The 13,738-nt window shown below is 32.3% G+C and overlaps 2 protein-coding genes across 2 annotated transcripts; both read left to right on the forward strand.

Annotated features, from left to right (window-relative positions):
* Nucleotides 1–4,659: 4,659 nt before the first annotated feature.
* On the forward strand, nucleotides 4,660–5,821 carry LOC149897122 (uncharacterized). The gene is made up of 3 exons (XM_090116624.1): nucleotides 4,660–4,841; nucleotides 5,213–5,359; nucleotides 5,456–5,821. Exons 1-3 carry the CDS (start codon nucleotides 4,662–4,664, stop codon nucleotides 5,717–5,719), a joined length of 591 nt encoding a protein of 196 aa, XP_089972750.1. The 5' UTR covers nucleotides 4,660–4,661; the 3' UTR covers nucleotides 5,720–5,821.
* Nucleotides 5,822–6,819: 998 nt separating this feature from the next.
* Nucleotides 6,820–11,398, forward strand: LOC149897123 (succinate dehydrogenase [ubiquinone] iron-sulfur subunit, mitochondrial-like). The gene is made up of 3 exons (XM_090117030.1): nucleotides 6,820–6,839; nucleotides 10,501–10,721; nucleotides 10,806–11,398. The coding sequence occupies exons 1-3, from the start codon at nucleotides 6,820–6,822 to the stop codon at nucleotides 11,396–11,398; spliced, it is 834 nt and encodes a 277-aa protein (XP_089973156.1).
* Nucleotides 11,399–13,738: the final 2,340 nt, after the last annotated feature.

The following is a 13,738-nucleotide window of genomic DNA, read 5'->3' on the forward strand; positions in this document are numbered from 1 at the left end:
ATATCGCTACATAAAATTATAAAGACAACATGTAGGTATCTACTTATTTCATACTATAACATCTTGTTCTTTGTCTCACTTATGCGGCGCATATTTCACTTCGCCTAATGAAAATCTTACCCTACTTTTGTTCTAGCAACCATCAAACGCATACAAGGAATAATTGCGTAATAGCAGGCCATATCGCGGCCGCAACCAGCCTCCTTGACGAGGGGCGCCGGGCAATGGAGTGGGGATTTAGTCCATTGTCCGGTGGGATGAGGCGGCGTGAGACGTGTTCCGCTCACGCCGCTCCATGAGGGTAGAGCTGGCAGGCTCTTAGCTTGTTTGGGCCCGGTGACGGGCTGCCGCTGATGGGGTCACGGATGAATTCTACACATACCCGTGGCCCCGTCGTTGATGCGGCTTGACGGAACACAGTGGGGTTTTGGTCGGTAGGAATCCGACATAACCCACGGCCTCTTCCCCAGAGGCCGTGGGTATCTATGCAAGATTTCCCCACTAAAAAAAAAAAAAAAAAAAAGGCCATATACACATGCCACTGTTAAACAATTACGTCCTAGCGAACCCTTTTATCCCCGCTATAATCTGGCTAAGTTCAGAGTTACAAATTACGGTTACATGGACCCTACGATTAGCCGCCCTTTAAATATAACGGTATTAATTTGTACCTAGTTGCTTCTGAAACCAGCCTCGAGAATGTAAGAGTGAATTACTACAGTGCTAGGCAATTTCATATCTAATACCGTATGGGAATGCCACAGAATTCGCTAGAAAAAACTCAATAAAACTAACATGTAACTAATAGAAATATAAACAGAAATGTCTGTAAGCCACTTGTAAAGTGGTTATTGCTGATTGTGTAGGAAACAATATAAAATACGCGCAACAAAATAAAATGTATAGATATTAGATATATTTTATATATATCTATATATATGTATATATAAAACTCAAAGGTGACTGATAACAGCCCAAACTACTGGACGTAGGTAGATGTTAGGACGTAGGCATCCGCTAAGAAAGGATTTCCCGAAATTCTTGCGGGAACGGGGAAAAACTGGGATGCACGTACAAAGTCGTGGGCGGAAGCTAGTATAATATATTATATCCCTTACAATTTATAACGTCTTACCCAAAACTAATAGAAAGGTAATACTTGAAGTTAAAGATTAATCAATTATAATGTATTGTGCTGTATCTCAGTGGTGATACTCTAAGATATTTATTTACAGTATAAAATTATTATGAAAATTCTTTTAAAAGACTGTGAACACAATGTGTTCTAAAAGTTCATAAGCAATTAATAATTTAAAACTTACTAGTTAATTACGAGAAAATAATACATAATATATTTACTTATACCTGTATTTCTAAACGAGTAAATAAATTTGGTCATAAATTCATCAATGATAAAATTAGAAGGCCAATTCATAAGCAATTAATATAATTATGTATTTGATAGATTAATACTAATCTATATTATGGACTTAGAAAACAATAATATTATAATGATAATATCTTTTAATATCTATATTTTTTTATGAATAGATACATGTAATAAAACGAAAGACAGCTTGCAAATGCAAATCTCGTCACATTATTTATTATCTTTGTTTACATTTTAACTGAAATTACCAAATAAATTATTATTGCAATAAGAATATCATGTCATTAAAATCAAGAAAATTTCTCAGAAATTCACAACGTATTCATCAAAACCTTTAAACAATGAATTAATAATACGATTCTCCACGTCATGCAAAGATATCGAATAATATTATATATAGATAAATTATCATATATAAGGATTTTTGTCTTCACTTAATAAAACTAACTTTATCTTATCAACTATAAATAATAACAGTGTAGTTAAGTATCATTGCATGAAAATGCACGTTTTATGTTACTATTATTATTCAATTCATTCTACATTCTCATATTTATAACATAAAACCATGAGAACATGGTTTTTCTTATCAATAGAACCTATTACCTACATAATATAAAAAATACATACATTTTACTGGACGACACGTTGATTGTACATTTAATCTTTAATCTATTTAACCATAAACGTTTCTAAACTATTCAGAAAAATTGTTTTCCGCTAAACAAAATGTATTACATATTTACAATAATAAATTAATAACACAAATGCAACAGCTAACAATGACAAAAATAAACAACACACACACACACACAACTCTACCCACACATACCAAGTTAAATACACAGCTACCAAATGAACACCCATAAAATTCGGGTACGCTATAAAACATCTTTTGATTTAGCTATTTGTTCGGAGCCCATTGAGAGTAAGCCCTAGGATTATCTAGGGCACTCCACGCAAAATGGATTTTATCGACACCTCCTGGATATTAAGCTACGTGATATGAATACTAGGCTGGCACTGAGATATTTTCTTTGAAAATATGTATCATCTTCAATTATGAAATAGAGCTGATCTACTTCGCTGAATAAATTTATATTCTCTTTTTATATTCAATCTAGCATAGGTATGCTTAAATATTTCGTAAAAAATTGGTTGTCTTTACTGACGATAGTAGAACGTGACAACGTCCGATTGTGCTTCTTTGTCGCTCGTTCCGCGCTCTCGCTTGCACTTCAAGCCTTACATGGAACGCCTCAGAGCGAGGTAACGCCGCATGAGTCATGTTTTTTCGTGCGTGCATCCGGCTCCATCGAATTATAAGTCGTTGTCACGTCAAAACCTAACAGAAAAAAGTGTTATTATTCTCTTAACTTACCTATTTCTCAACGAATTAAATGTATTGATAAATTATCTCATTAAGGACAAAATATAAGTAATATTTACTTTATTTAGGTTTACATCTTATATATGAAATATAAAAATGAATCGCAAAATGTGTTGGTAAGCGCATAACTCGAGAACGGCTGAACCGATTTCGATAATTCTTTTTTTATTATATTCCTTGAAGTACGAGGATGGTTCTTATGTAGAAAAAACGTAAATATTATGTACCACGGGCGAAGCTGGGGCGGACCGCTAGTATGAAATAAAAATACCTTGAATAAGTTCCCTGAAGTGTGACAGTAAAATGTTTATCTTAATTTACTGAAGTAACTGAATACAGGGAAACTTTCTATCTTCAACGCATTCTAAGAAAACCAACTTTAGACGAAGAACCTATCGGGTTCTTAGGAAATCGAATCTTTATTACGATATTAAATTAAAGTGTAAAACAAGAAAAGCACCTAGTTTCGTCTGTTGTAGAAACACTTTTATAGACGTTTTGCGTAAATCAAATAATCTATACTTACATAATAAAGCTGAAGTTTGTTTGTTTGGTTGGTGGAATGCGTTATACACAGGAACTACAGGTCCGTTTTAAAAAATTGTTTCAGTGTTTCAGCCCATTTGTCAAGGTATATATCATCATACCAAGACCGATAGGAGTGGATCAATGCAAGTAAAGTTGTAAAGGCAAATATTACAAATAATTATATGAAATTCATGGCCATGTAACATTACTGTAAAACTTATAAAAGCACCGTTTCATTTATTACTTCAAAGTTAAAACAATCAATTAACAGTTCGTGGACTTATGAGTTTTATTTTTATAAATCATATCAAATTACCCAAACCTTAACGATTAGTACACAAATTTATAAGTAGATATTTGAATAGCTTCGTAAAATAAATGACAAGACAGTAGATAACAAAATTCGTATCATGCACCTGCTAAGCGAGGTTGTGCTTTCCCCTTTGAGATAATACGTCGTAAATCTCCTGTTTATCTTTACGTCTAATAAAGACACGGTTTGTGTGGATGTTTGTTCCATTGTTTTGGTTTAAGCTCAAACGTTTAGGTATTAAAGGATTTCATGTTATAATCGCTTTTTTACAGATAAGAAATGCAGAAAGAAAGTTCTTTTTAGCTTTTATAAAAAAATGTGAATTGAATAATTAAAAATGGCTCTACTATCTTGTTTCCCATAATATCCTCAAATTCGATTAATACTGATGTTTCATAATTTGAGGAGTTTAAGAGTCAAAGAGATTTATAAATTGTATAAATAATATTTTACAGTTAGGACGGTCAATTTATTTCATCTATGGTATTCAGAAATGTAATATTTTATTTTCTAAGTGATAGTATATATGATTATTATTGTTCATATAATATTATACAAAATTAAATTATATATATAACGACAATATATTTTAAACCCAGGAAGCTTATCTCTACGAAATTTATAGAGGTGTTGTAAGTCGATATTTCTTTTGATGTGAGAGATTAAATTTCGATAATAATTACGTAGAGCCAATAAACTATTCAATTTTCGTATATAAAGTGATAGTTCCAGGTAAGAAGTCACTTGTATTCCAATACTTGGTAAGTGAACAAGAACTAAAATAATTACAAAAAAATATATTAGCTATAGCATTAATTAAAAATAAATAAATACCATTTCCTATAATTATAAAATTATCATTCAATAAATGCATCTAAAATAAACTGTAGCAATCTTATAATTATACTTTTATACCAAAAAATTAAAAAAATGTATTCATAAAAGAATACCTGAACACAAAGTTCGCCTTCACATAGCATCCGAAACATTGCAATAGTCTCCTCACTTATAAACTTTCAAATTGTTTTCACAGATAAAAAATGAAATTCTTCGCCGTCCTCGCCACCATCCTCGCTGTGGGCTCCGCCCTCCCCAGCTCCTGGACGCTCCAGGATCTCAGCGCGGCCCTGACCAACCCCAACACTGACCCCGCTGTCATCCCCATCCTTGAGGAGGCTCTGAACAACTTATACGCTGCCATCCATGCAGGACAAGATGTTGTAAGTCAAAATAATGTTCATTTTTGGAGTTTATATAGTAACTACAGCCTTCAGTTTAACATACAAAATGTTTCAGAAAGAATTAAACTCCCATATTTTATTTTACCATCATTTTATAGATACTGTTTAATATTTAATTGTCGTACAAAAATAAGTAGTGTGTAATAATACTCGTCAAACCAAAAATCATTTTTTACTTTTCCAAATTTGTAACGAGTGTGCACTCTGTGTTTCAGCACTCGCCTTTTACAATATATTATGTTATAAATTATTTCATTCAAAATCTACTGAACCATTTACAAAGAAAATCTTGCCTAGCCCAACTCAAATAACTTTCGCCTTAAAAAATATTAATTACATTGTAATTTCAGGACTCCATCTTGGTGCCAATCCCCGGCATCGTCCCCGGCGAAACTGACCTGACACCTTCCCCCGCCATCCCCCTCCCCGAACCCGTCGCCGCCCCCCGCAGCCCCTTGGTGCAAGTCATCGTCAACGTGAACAAACAAACCCAACAGGTAACTTATTATTTGTAGATAGTTTTGTATTTACAATTGGTCGATAATACTTAAAACGAATGAATATTTATGGGTTTACGAATTTTTACTTTCCAGATCACCGAAGTGCCCATGCCCGAATCCCCCGCCATCGTGCCATCCCCCGTTGACGTGATCGACGTTTCCCCCGTTGACATCATCGACGTTTCCCCCGTTGACGTCATCGACGTTGCCCCCGTTGATGTCATCCCCTCCCCCATCGAGGTGAACCCCGCCCCCGCTCCCGTTGTCATCAACCCCATTGACGTCATCGCAATCAACCCCGAACCCGTCGGTGTTCTCGAACCCAGCCCCGCTGTTGTCGGCCCCATCCGTGTTTAAAGATCTTCAACATTTAACACATCGAATAAAATATATACAATCCCTTTATTTATCGTCACCAACCTGTAATATAATGATTAATAAATTATTGATATCTGTTTACGTTTATGGTTTCATTTTTATACTAATGATTGCACTGTAAAATAACGTTACCAAGCAATTCGTAATGAAAACTGATCAAATAATATCTAATTAATTTGTTTATTGGATACATAACGGGATAGGGATAATCATATAAGCCTGTGTCACGTAAATCCAACTAACCGCTATAGGTATATGTATAAATCTAATTTATTTTGACTTATTAGTAAATTGCGAAATCATAATAGGGCATTACATTTATGATAATACGATTTCCAACTAAAGTTATTCGGATGAATATTTGATTTATTGGTCTTCGTTTATATTCTATAGCCTTTAACAACTTTCGAAGTGAGACTCAGGAACTAAAAGTTCTACAATATTTTCACTCAAATTGAGTAAAGTTTTAAAATATACTTTGCGGTCTAAACTCAAGTCTGTTTGAAGTTTAAACTTAAAATATGAATTATTTATAAACCAGTAGACGCATATATCGTTTGAAACTTTACTACAAACTGGAACAAATTAAGTTTATTTGGAGATTTCGTCATCAATTTTGTTTACAATAACAGAAGCTCTTCGTGTTTATACCGTTACGTGTTATAACATTATGTGCCAACATAATATGATTGTTTTACCATATATGTGGTAGCCATGTGGTAGCATTCAGTTCGATATATTGTTTGCTACTTCGCAAGTCTAAGCAACTGAAATGACAGTGCTTTACAAGCTTCCAAAACCGCATATTAACAACAACATATTATTTTGAGCAACATAATATTACTAGCGTTTAGCTACTATTATGTATTCTGTGATATTACATTAATGTACTAACATACAAGCATGATGATCTGTACATCCATCAATCACAAGTATAAAGCGTGACGCTCTAGTTCGTTAGAAAGTATATCAAAATGTATCTTAGGTTGTTGACTTAAAATTCATATTAAAAGGGCAGATTTTATCGCATTTATCGAAGTGTGTCTTTACATTAATGCCGTTGGCAGAAAGACTGCGATATGTTTGCGATCGATCACTTGTAAGTCCCCGCTAGAGACCGCTAAGCTTTTGTGTCCACAAGAAAATACACTCTTGTTAAAAATGTGTAAAGTTTCAATAGTAAAGGAAGTGTCGATGCTTAAGTGCTATCCCCTTAGCAGAGAAATGGCAATGTTATGTAACGAACAACTGCTTGGTTCTGAAACTTACCTATTTGTGTTACGAAAGTGATACAAATATGTACATAGATAGATACCTAAGTGTATTTGCATCACATCAATATTCAATTTAATAATAATAAAGAACTGAACAGCCTGAATTTTGCTCGATGTATATAAAAGTCAAAGAACATGATATTTTTAGATTAAATCACCCGTTTGAAGTATTTCTATGACTCTTTGAATATCGTTAAGATTATTGCGATAAGTTCACTTTTACATTAGTCAGATAACAACTGAAACTTCCATTCATTAAAGTTTTTTCTTTGAGCTATCTATCAGATAGTTAGACTTTATAAAAATGGAGTAGGCGGATCCATACATAGCGAACAGCCTCGAGAGGCAATTGCATCAATCATCGAACGATCGCGTTATGTGGATCTGCCTAATCACTTATTGATAAATTACTATAAATGAAATGAAAAAAAAAATCACTGATATATTCGTGGATTCGAACTTGAAACATTTCATTAAAATGTGTTAACAGCAAAATCAGTCTCTAATACCTATTCTAAATATGAGGAACATACGTAGTATATTATTATTAGTCTGTGGAGGAACCTATCTGCAACGAATTTATATATGCATTTATGTACCGTTATGCTTATATTTATCATTATTTATTTCACACACGGCGTTTATTTTATAGCACATACTAATCTTAATATTCCATGACAATTAGTTACGACAATACCTGGAAGAATAATACTTTACGACCTGTTTTACTTCTTTGGAAAATTCGTCGAGGAATATAAAAGCAAACAGAATCGAATGCAATATGCACTGAACCAATTTATTCAGAGATCTCACCTCAGAATACAAATCCATTATAAATATTGTAAGAGGATTCATTATTTTATAACAAAAATACATTTCTTATATATATTTCTCTCGCTGATTTCTTCACACGCGTGTAGACGGATCAGACACCTATAATTAAAATTTCTGAAGATGCGTCTGTCAATAAATTTACTGATAATTGAGCCTACATATTATACAAGCAAAAATACACCTAGGAATTAATGAACTATCGATTATTACACAATTAGGCTATACTATTTGGAAATTTCACAATTAAAGCAAGTATTTTCAGCCTGTCTTAACGAGCAGACTGGACGATCGTTTCTCCACGTTTCTCTAATAGTTGTTATTGGAAGTCATATTACACTAATGGTAAACTTTAATTGCAGTTTGAAGTTAGATTACTAGACTAATTGTTATTACTTATACCCTTAAGATTTGTACATACCTACATATTATTATAGATCAATTACACTTTTTGAACGTGTTGTAACTTGTAAGTATGTAACATCTTAATATAAAGAATACATCGCGTTTTAATACGTCTAAAAATGATTTAATTTCAAATGTGTGTATTTTTGCCGCTCGCCTTGCTCCGTATTATATCAATCTATTTGACAAGAACATAAACAGCGTTTATTATTTCTTTTATGAGGGAATAATCAATCTTCCTAAACCGTTTCGGCATATCATAAGCTTTAATAACCATAATATAATGTGTAATAAAGATATGTATGTGAATATTTGATAAAACTTTGCTACTATTTATCTCTTATATAGGCTATATTATTACGTTTTGCCCGCGAATGCATATCAGATAAAGGGGAATAAGTAGATATATTTATAGATTTAATTGTAAACCTTCTTGTAAAATGAATGCAAAGTAATGTAAAATACATAATATCCCTTAACACGGCACGCCCTGAAATAATGTACCCAGATATGACCTGAATTGATTTTAGTGATAGATATTGATTAAAAAATACTATAGTAGAGAAAAAAATAAAACAAATTTTCTGTAAGTAGGTTTTTCAGGATGTCCGTTAAAACGGGCTTTGCCAAGAACCCCGTCTTCATTGCTGTCTCAAAAAACGGACAACGCTGTCATACAGCTTATAAAATAAGAATGAAAAAAATAAAATTCACTTAATATAACACAATTGAAAACAATTTCAAGTAGCACATTTTATTGTTTTATTGTCACACAGTATTTTCACTATCTATTATAACAAAATATTCTTCAATTTTAACTAAATACCTAACAAATGATAATTGAGCCCTCTCGAGCTCAATCACACTATTTAGTTGTGTGGAATGTTAAATAACATTCATTATTTCATGTCAAGCAACCTTTGGTTTCATTTAATACAAATAATAATGGTTTTTCTAAATGTGACGTGATATTTGGCCGATGATTAGGACATTTAGACGAAATGCATGTGGAGGTTGAGGAACTCCCGGTTCTATTGTAGACCCAACAGATTTAACTTATCTTAGATTATATTCGTCATTTTGAACTTAATTAAAAATAATTCTACATATAATTAAAGACTCTAAAGCAATAAAATCCCATAAAAGTGATATTTTATTAAAGTACGAATCATGGCAACGTCCGCTTCTTGGGACATGCCAATGGGTTCTTAGTTTCCTGTATCTACGGCACTGTCCCAAAAAACGGACCAGCTATATTTCGAATATTTTGTCATAGAATTATTTGAATATTTCATAATCTTTAGAGCAAAAACAACAGTTTATCTCACCTGAAAGTTAAATCAATAGAAATCAAACACGGAAACTATTTCCTTATAGCTATTATTGACCAGAAACATAAACCATCACTAATTCCGGGAATCCCTAAATTCAACAGTCACCTAGCACAGGAATCAAATGTTCTCTATAATTGGCATGTAGGAGAAAAATAAAGGATTATTATCGTACTTTCTCCAACGTAGTCAATTTTCTAGATTTTTTGGAACGTTCAAGATTTACACGGCAATAAGTACATGTACTAAAAAAGTGACAGAAAAGCTTTAAGGGATATATTGAAATTTAACTTTCTTCCAGGATTAAATAAATAGTAACTAAAGGTACTCTTAAGTTGGCCAAACAATTAAATAAACCAATGTATTATTAAAGTTACACTTATATCACAGATTACTTACGGGACGCTTAAGCACGTGCTTAATTTCAAACTCTTTGATGTTTCTGCTTTAACCGTACATTTAACGGGCTAATTTAAGTTTAACCAAAGTTACTGTTTATGCTTTGTAATGGGATAAACTTGTCGACGTCAAATAGCGTAGTTTTGACTAATGAATCAAAAGCGTAGCAGATTCATGTTATTAACGATTGCCTATCGAAAATAAGACTGAGAAATCCTAAATGAATAAAATAACTAATGCTTTACAAAGTATAATAAATAAAAGTATCAAAGGCCATTCTACAGATTACATTTATGTCTTTACAGTAGATACATAAACTATATTATTGCACTATTTACGATTAAATGTAACAGGAATTGTCAAATAATGTCACATGTCATTATCAAAGCAAATCAATCGTGAAATATTTATTTGTTATCTTTAAAATATCATATTTTAGAGCATTAAACTTTTGCAATTTATTTTATTCAATTATGTTCAATCGGTTATTAATAAATAACAAATCATTTAAAATAATTAGATTATATTCTGGTCATAAAGCTCCGCCAGTTAAAAAGAAAGACGTGGATCCCAGAAGGGTATTTAAAGTATACAGATATGATGGAATTCTATCGAAAGATAAACCCAAAATGAAGAACTATGACCTCGACGTTAGCACATGTGGCAAAATGGTACTTGATGCTATGATAAAAATAAAAGACATGGACTCATCGTTTGCCTTCCGACGATCTTGCAGAGAAGGTACTATTAAACATTTATTAATTGAACTAGACTTTCTAAAACACGTTTTTCACTGCAAAATACATAATTTGTTATTTATCACAGGTATTTGCGGATCCTGCGCTATCAACCTTCAAGGAAACAATTGCCTCGCTTGCATCACAGAAATACCGCCAGATAAAACGATATCCATCTATCCAATACCGCATATGTATGTGATTCGAGATTTGGTCGTGGACATGACACATTTCTTCAATGCCTACGATGGTATTCGGCCATATTTGATCAGAGAACGCACGAGTGATTTGGGGGCATACCAATATGCACAGAGCGTTGAAGACCAGGCGAAATTAGTTGGCCTATATGAATGTGTTCTCTGCGCTTGTTGTTCCACAGCCTGTCCTAGTTATTGGTGGAATGGCAGACGGTTCCTGGGTCCAGCAGCTCTCCTCCACGCGTATAGATGGATCATAGACTCCAGAGATATGGACACGGCTGCAAGGCTATACGACTTGAGAGATGACTTCATGGTATACCGTTGTCATACCATAATGAACTGTACTTTAGCCTGTCCGAAAGGTCTGAACCCACATGTAGCTATTGCGTATCTTAAGAGGTTAATATCTCGTGTTGATAAGAAACAACCGGAAGGCATTGATGCTTTGAAGTTTGCGTCGGGTGCGAAAAAGAAATGCTAGAATTTGTTATTTGTGTAAAATGCTTTTCAGTGTTTTAAAATAAAATTTTATGATTACCCGACTCTGTAATTGCTAAGGTACATTTGTTCAAAACCTTTTTTTTATTTTCAATAATTTTTCAGATCACAAATCTGGAAGAAGATTTTATATAATTAATATTATTTCTAACGATCAATAAAATTGTCTTATTAACCGACTGCAGAGTAAATAAATGTAATCAATTGTAATCTTTAACTAATATAAATATCACATACTATCCACGACCACCAATATGAATTGTATACCGACTACATAATATTCTAAACAACTCAAAATATCCACAAATATTATTCTCAAGCCATTTCCAAATATGGCTCTACACTTAAGTTCTAAAAGGCACAAAATATACCCCCGAAACTTGATGATTGAACGAATACATCCATTCTCTTTGAACTTCGATCCATCATTGTATTGATAAATTGATCAGACGTGACTTAACCAACTTCATCGTGTAACATCATTTGTAAAGTATTATCGACCTTATACTTTGATGATAAAGTTCATTATCTAGATAAATACAGCGCAGCGTAATAAGGATTAAAATTTAGGACTGTGTTGTAGCTACTCCTTAAATTTAGGGTTGTTTCCTTGTTGTTTCAAACCAAGAACTACGAATATAGGTTTTAATTACCTCTTTATTTAAGCTCCATGTTAACTGAAATTTAGAAGATTTTTATATTAACAAAAAGAAAGTTTACCTACTTACTAGAAAATATCTTTATTGAAAATCATTACTAAGAGAACCATAAATAAGATTCAGTTAATAAATACTTCGTTAAAAGTAGTATGAAACTTGTCATTTTGTAGTTTACTATATAGGTAGTATAGGTAATCTTTATTTAAAATCTGATATTATGTGAAACTGAAAACTGCAAATAGATATAAATAAATTTGCAAGTTAAATCATAAAGTTCCATCTACACCACTTGTGTTTCAAGTTTGCTCTCAGAAATATTATCATAAAATATTTAAAATTTTCTAGTGCTCTTCGCGTACAAATATTTTAATATGAAAGTTGTCATTTTGTAGAGTTTTTATTATTATATTATAGTTTATATTATTATATATTGGAATGTTTTTTAGTTATATTTTAATGTTTTAAATTATTGTTTCTTTTGTATATGTATAGATACAGTACCTATTCAGTAACGGTTTTTTATGTTCCTAAATTGTATTGGTATTTATTATGTCAATAGTAAAACGTGAAGAACATAATATAACTAAATTATAATAACTTTTAAAAAGTAAATAAAATAAAATTCATTTTCCACCGCGTAGTAACAAATATGAAGAATGAATACTGCCAATACCATTTATAAAGAAGAATACAATTCATATGATTGAATATTGGGCCCGAATAAAAATTTTTTTCAAAAAACATGGCCAAATAAAAGGCTTTACTACACGATATATGAATAATAACAAACGGTCACCATATAATTTTTATTATCTATACGGGCGCAAAAACAACCCTTTACGAATACTGTTATGACGGCATTTTCCCTTAGGCGTCCAAATGGAAAACAACATTGTTTTATTGGCAGATCGCTCTAATATAGGTATTTTTCGTTATTTTTTGTAGGCATAGAATAATAGTTGAACCGGCAAACGTTGTTTTAAAAGATTATTTAAATACCTAGTGCCTAGTGGTATGAAATGTAATATACCTACCTAACGAAATAGCACAATCAATTCATTAAATCTATCAACCCGTTTGGTAGAGTTTAGTTACATGCACTGTGGTATTAGGTTTTTTTTTTTAAGTAAAGAATAGTGAGATTGCGTAGGCTATTTAGTGCAACTTAATCTCAAATAAATTTAAAAAACAAACGTAGTCCTATATAAAAGGTTTAGTTTCATTTAAAATGGTATAGGTACTATAATTACAAGTTATTTAATTGAGAAGTAAGAAATCCATTACTTAACCTAAATAACGAGGTTCTTACGAAACGATTCATCAACGTCAAAATATAAAAACTTAACACTTGCGATGTTTTACATTATCCCTATATACAAAAAGAAATCTTTTTCTTAACGTGTTAGCTTTTTCTAGAAAACTGTAGCAAAGCAATGATGGATACGACAGAAAACCCCTAAAAAAATTTATAATATTAAGTACAACATTTTATCATAAGACGCAAATTATAAGCTCTATTATTAAAACATTTATAAAAACGTATTAAGACGATACACAAAAAAAAATCCACTGCTTGGCGGGCGGAGTCTAATAGCTCGCTATCGCGAACGCGGGTGTGCGCGAAGTCATTCTTGCAAACTCGCCGCGCTGCCGCTGGCCGACTC

Source organism: Colias eurytheme, chromosome 26, assembly GCF_061535395.1.
Source record: "Colias eurytheme isolate Ceu_HAF_F1 chromosome 26, ilColEury1 Martin Lab GWU primary, whole genome shotgun sequence".
NCBI classification, from domain to species: domain Eukaryota; kingdom Metazoa; phylum Arthropoda; class Insecta; order Lepidoptera; family Pieridae; genus Colias; species Colias eurytheme.

Excerpts from the sequence above, each read along its gene's own strand:
- LOC149897122 (XM_090116624.1), top strand. The coding sequence starts at position 4,662 with ATGAAATTCTTCGCCGTCCTCGCCACCATCCTCGCTGTGGGCTCCGCC. Across the intron at positions 4,842-5,212 it reads TCCATGCAGGACAAGATGTT|GACTCCATCTTGGTGCCAAT; the intron begins GTAAGTCAAAAT and ends TTGTAATTTCAG. Across the intron at positions 5,360-5,455 it reads TGAACAAACAAACCCAACAG|ATCACCGAAGTGCCCATGCC; the intron begins GTAACTTATTAT and ends TTTACTTTCCAG.
- LOC149897123 (XM_090117030.1), top strand. The coding sequence starts at position 6,820 with ATGTTTGCGATCGATCACTT. Across the intron at positions 6,840-10,500 it reads ATGTTTGCGATCGATCACTT|ATTATATTCTGGTCATAAAG; the intron begins GTAAGTCCCCGC and ends TAAAATAATTAG. Across the intron at positions 10,722-10,805 it reads CCGACGATCTTGCAGAGAAG|GTATTTGCGGATCCTGCGCT; the intron begins GTACTATTAAAC and ends TATTTATCACAG.